The sequence below is a fragment of the Penicillium macrosclerotiorum genome (assembly GCF_028827735.1).
Source record: "Penicillium macrosclerotiorum strain IBT 26536 chromosome Unknown utg000011l_segment0_segment0, whole genome shotgun sequence".
In the NCBI taxonomy this organism is placed as follows: Eukaryota; Fungi; Ascomycota; class Eurotiomycetes; order Eurotiales; family Aspergillaceae; genus Penicillium; species Penicillium macrosclerotiorum.
The window spans coordinates 749,431-762,614 of record NW_026643090.1 but is presented as its reverse complement, the minus strand read 5'-3'; the positions used below and the strand labels follow the sequence as shown (position 1 = coordinate 762,614).

At 48.2% G+C, this 13,184-nt stretch overlaps 3 protein-coding genes across 3 annotated transcripts; 1 reads left to right on the top strand and 2 right to left on the bottom strand.

Moving 5' to 3' along the window:
- Positions 1 to 150: 150 nt before the first annotated feature.
- On the bottom strand, positions 151 to 474 carry N7462_011239 (uncharacterized protein; the record flags this gene model as incomplete). Its single annotated transcript, XM_057082953.1, has 2 exons — positions 151 to 182; positions 291 to 474. The coding sequence occupies 2 exons, from the start codon at positions 472 to 474 to the stop codon at positions 151 to 153; spliced, it is 216 nt and encodes a 71-aa protein (XP_056928308.1).
- Positions 475 to 554: 80 nt separating this feature from the next.
- luA (3-isopropylmalate dehydratase LEU1) lies at positions 555 to 3,018 on the top strand (the record flags this gene model as incomplete). The annotated part of the gene is made up of 3 exons (XM_057082952.1): positions 555 to 654; positions 723 to 829; positions 907 to 3,018. 3 exons carry the CDS (start codon positions 555 to 557, stop codon positions 3,016 to 3,018), a joined length of 2,319 nt encoding a protein of 772 aa, XP_056928307.1.
- A 447-nt stretch (positions 3,019 to 3,465) lies between these two features.
- On the bottom strand, positions 3,466 to 11,016 carry ags2 (alpha-1,3-glucan synthase Ags2; the record flags this gene model as incomplete). Its single annotated transcript, XM_057082951.1, has 6 exons — positions 3,466 to 3,514; positions 3,577 to 4,087; positions 4,147 to 8,068; positions 8,121 to 10,353; positions 10,421 to 10,596; positions 10,666 to 11,016. The coding sequence occupies 6 exons, from the start codon at positions 11,014 to 11,016 to the stop codon at positions 3,466 to 3,468; spliced, it is 7,242 nt and encodes a 2,413-aa protein (XP_056928306.1).
- Positions 11,017 to 13,184: the final 2,168 nt, after the last annotated feature.

The following is a 13,184-nucleotide window of genomic DNA, read 5'->3' as shown; positions in this document are numbered from 1 at the left end:
CCCCCCCGGCGCGCCGCTCCTGTATGCTTGCATCCCGCTTCCGGGCTGTGAAGCAAGCGGGGGCCGACCGGGCCCCCGGCGCCAGCAGCCAATCGTTGCATTATCATTACCTCGTCACCCCGGAGTCGGTCGCTACGTCATGCTGTACTATCAGTCGGTGAAGGATGTAACATCGGCGTCGACTATTAGGCTTGTGATATAGTAACAGTTCAGGTTTATAAACTATCAGCATCAGCAATTTGAATTGAATTTCTGTTTCCTTGGCCACAGTAGGGAATTATTTTACCCACACCTGGATGAGTCAAAAAGAGCAGACGCGCTGAGCCGCCCACAAGCGCCACTAGCCGCCGTCGCATTTTTGCATCGGCCGATATCGGGATCATCAGTTTTGCCACGCAGGCCAATCACCACCTCAGTATTGCCCGCTGACCGACCGAAGTCGGCATTGCCCCTCGACGAGCTTCCCAGCGACATCGCGGGCGCTGCAAAATATAAGTTGTAACCCTTCCTGCTTCACTGTACGTGTTTTGGTCATTGCATCACTTTCACACAACATGCCTTCCGCAGAGTCAAAACCGAGGACCTTGTACGATAAGGTCTTCGATGACCACATTGTCAATCAGCAAGATGATGGCACCTGCCTGCTTTACATCGGTATGCCGGCCGTGTTCTCCATGTTCACCATGTTTTCTGTGACTTGGCCTTCTCTAATCCAGATACAGATCGCCACCTTGTTCACGAGGTGACCTCACCCCAGGCTTTCGAGGGCCTCAAGAATGCCAGCCGTGGCGTCCGTCGACCGGATTGCACCCTGGTGACTGTCGATCACGTAGGTTGATACCAAACACAAAACGAATTGAAATTTCTGAGTGGGCTGGCACTAATTTTCCGGTTGCTTTGATATAGAACATTCCCACCAGCTCCCGCAAGAACTTCAAGAATGCCGAGGAATTCATCAAAGAGAATGACTCGCGCCTTCAATGCACTACCCTCGAGCAGAACGTGAAGGACTTCGGCCTCACCTACTTCGGCATGGGCGACAAGCGTCAGGGTATTGTCCACATCATTGGCCCTGAGCAAGGCTTCACCCTGCCAGGAACCACCGTCGTCTGCGGTGACAGCCATACCTCCACACACGGTGCTTTTGGTGCCCTGGCTTTTGGTATCGGTACCAGTGAAGTTGAGCACGTCCTCGCGACCCAGACCCTCCTGACTCGCCGAAGCAAGAACATGCGTATCCAGGTCGATGGCCAGCTTCCTCCGGGAGTCACCTCCAAGGACGTTGTCCTCCACATTATCGGTGTCATTGGAACTGCTGGTGGTACCGGCGCCGTCATTGAATTCTGCGGATCTGTCATCCGCGGACTCAGCATGGAGGCTCGTATGTCCATGTGCAACATGTCTATCGAGGGCGGTGCTCGCGCTGGTATGATTGCTCCGGATGAGATCACGTTTGAGTACCTCAAGGGCCGTCCTCTGGCTCCCAAGTACGGCAGCGCTGAGTGGAACAAGGCGGTCAACTATTGGTCTACCCTCAAGTCTGATGTGAACGCCAAATACGATGCCGAGGTCTTCATTGATGGCAAGGATATCGTCCCTACTATCTCCTGGGGTACCTCCCCTCAGGATGTCGTTCCGATCACCGGTGTCGTTCCTGGCCCCGATGATTTCGAAGACAAGGACCGCAAGGCTTCTTGCAAGCGTGCCCTTGAGTACATGGGTCTCACTGCCGGTACCCCCATGAAGGAGATTCCCGTGGACAAGGTTTTCATCGGATCTTGCACCAACGCTCGTATTGAGGATCTGCGTGCCGCCGCTAAGGTTGTCAACGGCAAGAAGATTGCCCAGAACATCAAGCGTGCAATGGTTGTTCCTGGATCAGGCTTAGTCAAGGAGCAGGCCGAGGCGGAGGGTCTCGACAAGATCTTTACTGATGCCGGGTTTGAGTGGCGTGAAGCTGGTTGCTCCATGTGCCTGGGCATGAACCCAGACATTCTTTCCCCTAAGGAACGTTGTGCCAGTACCTCCAACCGTAACTTCGAGGGTCGCCAGGGTGCCCAGGGTCGTACTCACCTGATGTCTCCTGCCATGGCTGCTACTGCGGCTATTGTTGGTACTCTTGCTGATGTCCGCGAACATGTTGTTGCTAGCCCTGTCACCGCCAAGGTCCAGCCTTATGTCGACATTCAGCCCGAGGCCGCCGAGTCCCCCGAGACCGAAGATGAGCTCGACCGCGTGCTTGACCTCCCCGCTGATAACGAGCCCCACACCAACTCCTCTGCTGGCGGCAGCAGTACCGGACTTCCCAAGTTCACCTCCCTGAAGGGCATCGCCGCTCCTCTAGACCGTGCCAATGTTGACACTGATGCCATCATTCCCAAGCAGTTCTTGAAGACCATCAAACGCACTGGCTTGGGATCCGCTGCCTTCTACGAACTTCGCTTCAACCCCGATGGCCAGGAAAACCCAGATTTCATCCTCAACCAGGGCATTTACCGTAACTCTAAGATTCTCGTGGTCACTGGCCCTAACTTTGGCTGTGGTAGCTCGCGCGAGCACGCTCCCTGGGCTTTGCTGGACTTTGGTATCAAGAGTATCATTGCTCCTTCCTTTGCCGATATCTTTTTCAACAACACCTTCAAGAACGGCATGCTCCCCATCGTCGTTTCCGACGAGGTCGCTCTGAAGAAGATTGCCGATGAGGCTCGCGCAGGCCGCGAGGTCGAGGTTGATCTTCCCAACCAAGAGATCAAGGACGCCGAGGGCAACAAGATCGTCAGCTTCGATGTTGATGCTTTCCGCAAGCACTGCCTTGTAAACGGCCTTGATGATATTGGTCTAACTCTTCAGATGGAGTCCAAGATCCGCTCTTTCGAGACTAAGCGGACTCTTGAGACCCCCTGGCTGGATGGCAGCGGGTATCTTCGCCGTGGCAACCGTGGCGCCACCAAGATTGAGGCCGCTCCCGTGCCCAAAACCAACCGTGGCGATGTTAAGACTGAGCCGCTTGAGTGGTAAAGTTGTTTTGGCACTGCCACTTCAAGGGCAGCTGGAGATTGCATTGGATACGGTAATAGGTGCTATGTTCGGTTATATCTGGTTTAAAATACATCATTCCCCCATGTTCTTTAACTTGTCGCTCTGCATTTTCCGGGGCCTTGTTATCTTGGGACTGTTGAGTTATTTCAGTAGTCTACGATTTTCAATGAGAATGAATAATGAATTCAATATTTCCTTTTCTCAGCAATTCTTAGTACCCTGCCGACGTCTGAACCCAAAATGCATTTTAACATGAGAACAATGTCATTAAATTAGGAGCTATAGAGAGGGAACTAAGTGGCAGCCACAGAAGAGCATATTAAAAGCAAAATGCGTAAAGAAGACATAATAATTCGAAATAAAAACCACGCAAAAATCAACATTATTCTCGTCGTCCAATCTCAGAGAAAAAAACCGTATACCCTTTTAAGGCTTTGAAAGCTGTTCCCGGCGGAAGAACATAAGGAAGCCACCACTGGACGAGAAATATTTGATTAGTCTAGAGCAAACCAAGAATAGCAATGAAAGGGGACTGACCAAATCATAAGTTGAAGAATAAGCGCAATCCAAAACCACGCATTTCCCAGCGCCCCGGCTCCAGCCGTAATATCTGGGGAAATAGGCCCTGGCCCGATCTTATTTGGCGCAAAAGCTCTTGCACAGATAGTTGCGATAGAACCAATTACCTGCGACACCAGCAGCGTAAAACAAATATGCATCCGTGTCAGCGTCTGCAAGAGAATCATGCCAAAGCCCAGGCCTTGCAGGGCATCCATCACACCGAGCCATAGCCACAGACTGCGAGATACCAGGGCCCCGGAAACATAGCTGCCTGCCCAAGGGAGAAAGAGGCCTGATCCGCTGGTGCCCCACCAGATTTGAGCCCAGCGAGGGGCGCCGAGGCCGCAGGCTACTATGGGTAGGATCCAGCTGTGGGATTTGGATATATAGCCCAACAAAAAGAGGATTGCTATCCATGCGAACCCGAAGAAAGCAACACAGAGGCAGAGAATTTGCCATGGTTTCGCGTGATTGGATATCCAAAGGACTGTAGAAGAAGAGTTAACTGGTTTGAACATCAAATGGAAGGCATCAAGTGAGACATACAATTCCAATTGCGACCATAAGGCGCACTGAGGAAGAAGTTCTGTAGGATCACGACCACCCAGTTCCAAAGGACAATCTTGCGCCGGAACACTGATTTGTAGAATGATGGAACTTTGCCCGGCGTCTGGCGATAATAGTTTGGTAGGCCGAAGTACACCAGCAGGCCAATTGTCCACAAGAAAGCAGTGATTGGCGTACAGATAGCTGTCATTCTCCAGGTATTGGTGATATAGCCTTGCACATTTGCATTGCCAGCATTGCTTGCCTTTGTTAATGTTGATCCCCAGTACCAGAGAGCAATGACATAGGCCTGCTGTGTACCCTGAATCAAACAGGCACGGAAAACCCACTGCTTGACAGGTGCGCCGCTCTCGTCGCCAAAGTTGAGCGCAAAGAAAATGGAGCCACTGGATGATGCAGCTGCATAGATGCCACTGCCCACGTTTTGGATCCACCCACGAGCATAAGAATCGTGCTCAAAGTGAGCGATTCCGATTATCAAAAATGCCAGGCCGTATAGGAACCAGGGTACAGTTAAGACATGAATTGATTTGCAGAACCGGAAGAAAAGCCACCACAGAATAGAGGTGATGAGATACACCGTCGCTATTCCGTACAGCTTTGCTGCTGTCTGGCCAACTTCACCGGTGAGCAATGTGATTTGATAGGAATTAGCAGCAATGATCTGGCCGAGACCCAGGAACAAGGAGTAAACCGGCCAGTCGCCAATGCGCATTTGCATCCATTTCTTAAGGCCAGTAGGTGGGACATAATCATCGCCAAGAAGAAATTCATCGTTGTTATTTGCGTCTTTTCTCTCAGGTACACCACTCTCGTGGGATGTTGTATCATCGTTGGTGATGGAGCCTGGCGGAGACCCGCCACGCGAGCCTCCGTTTTTGCTGAGATGCGTTGAAGGAGCTGGGGATTGGTTGCGTCCTAATCGTGCGTCCCGGAATCGATCGAACCATTTCTTTTCGCTTTTCTCAAGGTATTGCTCAATGCAAAGCTGCGAGTCCGAGTTGGTGCCGTTCAACTCTTCCAGTTTCTTTTCGAAGATTCTATAGTACTCTCCATTGCTGTCCGTGAAGAAAGGATCGACTTTTTGCAACTTATAGTCTTTCTTATCGCCTACCACCGAATCGACAGAAAGGACAGATGCGCTACTGAGACGACTCCCTGGCTCTGCCCATGGACGTGATGGAGGCAGAAGTGTATCTTCAGTCCCTGTAGTGCTCGGCGCCGCGGAACTCGAGGGAGTGCCAACGGAGCGACCGAAGACGGAACCTTGACTCGAATGTCGAGCGGACAGGACTTCTCGAGTTAAGGGAATACCGGAAGACTGGGTGGACGATCCATCTATTCGAAGCCCTGCCTCAGCCGAATCAGGGGCCATCGGGTATTCGTCTTCCCCATAACAAGTGGACATCATTTCGTCCTCACTGTCATCGTCGATTTCTGGAGATGTCACGCACGAGGACTCTTCAATATTAACAGTACTCCCCTTACCAGCATCCGCTCTCCCACGACCCTCTGAGGGAGCAGATACAGGCCTTGGACCAACGCCTACGCCAAAAGATAGCTGTCGACTGAGGCCAGATTTAGGTCGCACATCAGAGCCTGGACTGGGATCACGGCTATAAATGATTGAGCTGCGCTGCATTGAAGATGTCCCGGGTCGGCTGGAGGATTGCAGAGGTGGTGTTATCGTACCACTTGAAGGACCAGACCTTGTCGACACAGCAGCCTGAGGCGTCATCATTCCATAGATGGCATTGTATGCTGATGCAGTCGCCGTTGATGATGCCTGAGCTTTCGCACGCTCTTTATTATGAATACGGATTGCTGTTGATTGAAGAATTTCTAAATCTTCAATCCACTGGGCAACTGGAAAGCGTTGTTTGGCCGACCTCGCTCGCATCATGGCTCGGGCCTCGGGTTTTGAATTCAAAGCACTATCGATGGCAAGCTTGAACTGCTTGAGCAAATGTGAGGTCGTTGTCGATTCAACAGTATACCACCAACCAGGCATCTGGCCAAGTCCTCCTACTCGAGCACCAATTCCAAGAGCACCTTTGCGGCCGAATTCAACAGCAACTAGGCCGAATGGCTCGTCTCGAGAGGGAATAAGCGCAAATTCTGCGCCTGAGAAAATGAAAGTCGGTAGGACAGTAAATTGAGGCTTTGAGAAGACGCGACCTGGATATAACTTCATCATTCGGTCCAATTTGAGGGCTGCAAATTTCCCATATAAATCGATGACAGGTCCCACGCATATTAGCTGGACATTTGGCCTCGCTTCTAGAACGCCTGGCAGGATATCTGCAATCAGATCGATTCCCTTCTGCATAGACCACCTGCCAACAAACACCATGAGGTCAGCATTAGGAATTTGATGTAGACCGGCCCACTCCTGTGCCTGGCGTTTAAACTCAGCCCTTCGAAATTCGTATTCGGTGTCAACACTGATTTCATTTTCCTTAGGTAATTCTCTGCTCCACTCTCCTGTGTCGGATGGATCTGGGTTTGGCAAGTTTCCGACTTTCTTCAGACCCCAGAAGATTGGGTAACGTGCAAACGAACGCTTGCCGTATTTTTTAGACACCCCAACGGCCCCAAAGCCTTGTTGATTGAGTCTTAAATAGCTTGCGCCGGCATGCAGTAGATTGAAGATCTCGCCAAATTGCACGTAGCGAGTGACTACATCCATATCGAGATTGAAGACGGAGCAAACTTCAGTCTTCTCTTTCTGTGTTCTCATAGGCCATAATCCTTGGAACTCGGCGTTATGCAAGGAGAGGCAGATAGGGACTGTCTCTGGGAGCTGATATAAAGGAGCTATTGCGCCATGGTAGTCGTTGATATGATACAAATCGACTGGAAATCTTTTGAGGGCTTGAGCAATGCACTGGTTCCAAGCCGAATAGTAGATGGCGCTGTCCAGGTCATCCATGCGGGCTGGATAAGGTTCTGTCAATGACTGTTGCCGGAAGACAGGTGCATCCAAGAGAATATAGGTAATGTTCCGCAGAGTGTGATATTGCGTCTTAACCTCGTATGAATTACCGAGGATCATTACGAACATCGACTCTGCAGGTTTGTCCACTGGATATTCTATACCGCCCACACAGGGAATGACCCAAAACAGATCCTGGTGACCGAGCTGTTTGCTCATGAGCTGTGCCATGACACCTAATCCACCAATTTTGATCTTGATTCCCCAATCATCGATGTCATACTCCATGGTTGCAATAAGAACTTTTCTGCGATGTGAAGTGCGATTGCCAAAGGCGGAAGTACTTTGGAGGAACCTAGATTTGTTCGCGAGGCGAGCGATCAGGCTTCTTGGCTCCCCAGACTCCCCGTTATCTGGTCTCAGCCTGTTTAGAATGTCTAGCGAGATGAGCGTCTTCTTCTCGCTTACACCAATCTGATTGAACTTAATCCTATAAAAGGTCTTCTTGAAGACATATGCACATGCCGTTGCGGTGAGGACGGGAACAATCCAGAGTAAAATGAAGAGAGCCAATTGTACATACTCTGACCCAGCTGGAACTAGTTTGAACCGCAGAGTCGCATCATCAAGATGGATTCTCCAAGCCAGGTGTGGACTTGGAGGGTGCTCCGTGATGTTGATTGTTGTTGTACTGAGGGAGGATGGCGGAAGACGATCTAGGACGGAGTCCCCGTCGGAATCTCCAAAAATATAGCTTTGATCAGGTTGCCCATCCGGATTGATACCCCATACATTAAGTTGACCCTGAGCAGGCCATTCAGCCATGAAGCGGAATTTCCAAATGCTATCACTGTCCTGCTTGACCACATTTGCCAAGCCTGCATCGTATCCATATTCGTTGAAAGGCCCGTTGAAGAACATGTGGGGGGAAGCGCCGAGGTATATGCCAATCGGGGCCATCGCCTTCTTGGAAATAATCACTACTTCCAGTGAAACGGCTCCAGTACTCGACGCGAACATGCTTGCCTTTCCACCTTTGCTGTTTAGTTCCAGACCATGGTTGCTCTTTGATTGTTTGGTTGCCACCGATATATGGGAGCCACTTTGAGAATGTTGTACCCCAGTTCGTTGAGTAGCGAAACATGTCTGCTCCAGCTGCATGTTGTTGGAGAAAGAGACCTCCATTTGAATTTATATGGAGCAAACTACTGGAGTAGTTGGCGGAGGTGAAGATCATAGGATTGTCATGTTGACCGATTCGAATCAAAAAGTGATCGATTGAATTTGTGGATCTTCCATCGCTGCTCGTGGCATTCTTCACTGTGAGCCGATGGATACCATTGTGAACACCGGTCAAAGTGGCCGTCCAGCCCCAAGCAGTCGGGATCTGCCCAGTATATGCTGTGTCTTCGGAGTCTATCACTCCACAATCAACGGTCTCTAAATCGATTGAAGGTACTGTGTCCACTTCAGTCACTGATTCTAATGATATAGACTCCGTAAGCAGGGTGCAGTTCATTTCAATTGAGAAATATATTCCAATATCAATATCCTCGCTCTCTCCGGGTTTGACCCGTGACAAAACAGGAACATCATGCCCAGGAGTGAATTTCGTGATCGTTGGTCGCGGAGGTATAAACCTTTCGATAGGAACGTAGGCCCTAAACTCGTAAGGCTGAAAGACTAAGCTATCGACACAGCCGTTAAATTCCTGGGAACCATTCAATCCCAACTTGATAGGCCCATCCTTCAAAGTGAGCTCATCATGTGGATAAAACAGATTCTTCACGGTAGTATTGGTTGTAAATGGGGCAATAAGGGCTTGATCTTGATCAGAGCAATCAAAATCGTAAGTCACAGTCTTATTGTCATTTTGGTAGACAAACCAAATAGTCTGATTTCCTGTTTCGCCAAGGTCTTGCATCTGGTAGTATGGGCTTCGGAGGACTGACCACATGCCTGTTTCGGTGGGAACACCATTCGAACCCGGGTAAAATAATTCATGTGTTTGATTTGAAAGCAATTGTATCCACCACCCATCGTTCAATGCCGGAAAATCCTCTCTCATTTGGTACATATGTTTGATGATGTTTCGCATGAAATGAGAGGGGTCTCGGTGATCGTACGTCGCAGCTTCATCATGACAACCTAGTCGCCCTGACTCAATTGGCCAATGGAAGTATTGCGTTGAGGGAAGCTGAAAGCAGCCATGTGTTTTCCAAGCTGTGGCTGGAGACATCGCTTGACGACCATAAATGTAGTTGGAAGCTGTAGCATCAAGAATGTAAAATGCTTGCTCTTCACCCCAGAGCAGAAGCGGGATTCCAGGTAGATGTAATGTTGTGATAAAGAGAGCTAGAAGATGCCTTTCAATACCCTGAGACATAGCTGGCCAGCGGAAGACATCTTGATTAGTTGCCCCATACATGTGACGCGGGTCAAATTTGCCAGTGTTGGCGTTGACAAGGTCATTAGTGAGAACCATCTCATACCAGGCCTCAGTCCAATTGACAGGAATATCATATCCTGCTGCGAGGTTTCCATCCATTCCCAGAAAGCGTGTCAATGATCGGTAGATAGAGTAATGGAAGGCAGCACCATCGATGGCTTGTTGGTTTTCGTCACGAAGGAAGTACGTCGAGTCTGATGCATTTGTCAACCCAAAGGCCTGGTCGAGTGTATCTGGAAGCATATCAGGCTGTCTACCACGCCCAAGAAAAACGGAGCCTAGGTTATTTCCGACTGTGATCTCTCCTGGAAGAAAGAAATTTTGCTTTCCAACCTTCCGAGCACATTCACGGTATGCCCCTGAGATGTCGCCCAATGCATCTACAGTCGCTTGCGTTGCTTTGTCATATCTGAATCCATCAATGTCAAGAGACGAAATTATCATGCATGAATGGCGGACAATACGTTCTCTGACACTAGGTATCCACTCACGAAGGCGATCCTGCACTGAGGCAAACTTTGCAAGCTCACGTTGCCAATCAGGGTATACTCCGAAGGCCTCAATATCTCCATACTGATCGAAATCACTGTCATAGCAGCCTGTCAGCTGGTCCCGAACAAAGTTCTCGACCGGAAAGCCAGTCTCGTTCCAAAAACGAGGATAGTCACAAGATTTGTTGTAGCTATTTCCGAAGTGAAAATCCACATAGTGACGGTCAGACTTCCACTGGGCTTTGTGCTCCTTGTTCGAAAACGGCGTTGTAGTATTGAGATAACCCTCAAATCCAATGAGGTCGCCCATCCTAATTCCAAGTCAAAACACTTCTAGCCACGCTAAGGTTGGAAAGGTCGCAATGACCGAGTACTTACGTCGCAACAGTGTTATCAAAAATGACATACATGCCACGATTATGAATTTCTGTAATGGCATCTCTCCAGGTTTGAAGTGTTCCAAAGTGCTGGTCAAGAAGAGTAGTGTCGAGTGCGGAATAGCCGTCTGAGCCCCATGGTTGGTTCATGAGAACCGTTCCAGCGAGATATATTGCCTATGGTAAGAAAGAAGAGAGACAAAATTAGTCACTGGGGGGATACTATAAGGCGGAAGAAAAACAAACCTTGATACCCATTCCCTGCAAGTAATCCAAAGTATCTACCAGGCCAACCACATCACCTCCATGACGCATTTGATTTGAATTCAAGTCGTGCTCAAACATCGTTCCATTGATGTTGTCGTTTGTGGGGTCTCCATTTACGAATCGATCAAGGAAAAGTGAGTAAATTGGAAACCTCCAGCTGTCCGGAGAAGGGTAATAGTCGTGGTCGGGCCATTCTCCCCAATATTCGGCAGGATTGGTAGCTTCTTCATTTTCATTCAAATTATAATCGATAAGAGCCTCGTCGTATGGCCAACATGCCCCCAATTCTGCGAGGCGGATAAGAATGACTGCTGTACATTTCCACAACATGACAACAGGTAGTTGGAAAGTCTTTTTACGGATAAAACAGTTGGAGCATAGATCTGCGATATAGAAGTTTCGAATGACACTGCCTTCCAAACTCCAAGAACAACGAAATCTGCAGCAATGCTAGCTTGACCATTGTTAGTAACTTTACGAAGGTGTCATAACGCGAGTATTGCCAGTGAATAAAGGAAATATCAATAGGGAGATACCGGTATGGCAATATATGACCGATCTAGTGAAATATGGGATGATAAGCATTCTCGGAGCAGATACTGACTTTTTGTTGAATGAGCTCCAAGCATCGGACCCCAGAAACGCCTTATGATCTTGGGGTTATTACTGGTATGAGCATCAACAATTGACCTGAAACATCTCTTAGTATGATCGACTTGAAAGTCCGAAGTCGGCGTGTGACTTGAAAGAAATAGAAAGCGAAATGGAAGTTGCAATGAGCTAAAGAAAGATCAATGAGTTTGTGAGAAGTCAAGTCAGAACAGGAGAGGAGAACTAAAATAATGCATGAAAAAAAAAACTTTCGCCACATACTTCGGTCAAATTTTATGTTCCTTCTTTGTTTGCCAAATGTACACCCTCTAACCGTCTTCCCTTCCTTAGAAGCTAGAGATTATGAGGTTAGACGACTTTGACACCGGAATGAACGGTGAAGATCTAAGGGAATGCTGGAAGGAGGTGAGGAGCTTAGTACATGTCTGGAACACTCGGGGGCCTTGAGCGGGATCCCGGTTGGTGAATGCTATTTTGGGAGAAGATGTGCTCGGACTGCAAAGGTTGGTACCATCTCACAGACTAGCACGCCTGTTTGGGAGCTCCCAGCATCGCTCATGGATCTTTTCATTCCCGACGGTCAAAGTGGAATTCATTTGGCTCGATAACGTAGAGCGCGCAAAGCATGTCGTGTATGTATCACAAGGGATTCGTGATACCATAGGCCGCAAAGGCAAGAAGACTACGAGAGAATAAAAACGCACATCGTAGACCGTGCAGGAAAGATCTTGTATCGGTCCGATTTCAACACTGACTGCAAGAAACCTGGGCAATCTTGCTTGCGATATAGTACGAAGATGTCACATCACGATAGACTGTTGTCGTTGAGATTGAATCCCATGATCACCTCCTCTGGTGATGTGTGAGAATCATGACTGATTGAAAGGCTTTAAGTCAAAGCCAACATGATTTTATTCATGACGTTGGGGACAAAGACCTTTTTGATATCTAAAAAGGATATCAAGCCGCCAGTGCCTCATGGTGATCGAAATTGGAATTTGAACTGCTACCGCATCAATCCCTAGGGAGATATGGAGTACATAAAAAGGACCGTGCTTTGATTTACCCTGAGATTAGAGACTTGCGCGGGACGATGTTATCCAGAGACAATTTCCTCCTAGATGAAAATATTTATTTAAAAGTCTTCGAGCCTGAGATGTCTTCTTTATTGGGACTTGTTTTTATATAAGAGTGTTTTTAACATCTACCCAATATGTGCGTAGCTTGCTCTACCTGGCTTTTTCTAATAGAATTTTTCGGTACTGAATTTCGGAGCGAATATATGTTCGTCAAATACACGAATAACAATTTGGGCAATATCTTGTATCTGTTTGTCACTTGTATAACAATGAATATATGTTTCGCTTTCCAAGATCTCTTAAAATATCGTCTTTCTTGTGCACTTCAGAAGCCAAATATACACGTATATTGAAAGGCTTACACATGACTAAGCTTGAATTTAGCACTTGCTGGAGCTAAACTAGATAGAATCGAGTAGAAGCTAAGCGAAATAAGGTCAATTGATAATCTAGAATGTGGCCTAGTCAGATAAACAGCCTGTAAAAGAAGTCGGACATGCTGGACAGAATCTTCTAACGGCTGCCAGATTTTGAATAAGTTCAACTCAATCTTATTTCCTAGATTTTTGTACTATGTACCCCGCGGAGCCCAATTTACACAGCCTCTTGTTGATCGTGTGAAAACCATGGACTGTTATTGTATCATATTTGATGCTGCCATACAATCCCTCAAAAAATTTAAAAGGCCACAACGGAACTTAACAAGTCTCCCATTACCTAGTTGTTATCTCGAACACAAACTTCGTAGAGTTCAACGGATCAAGCTCCCAAAAACAATTGATGCAAGCTCTACATGATTGCCATGCA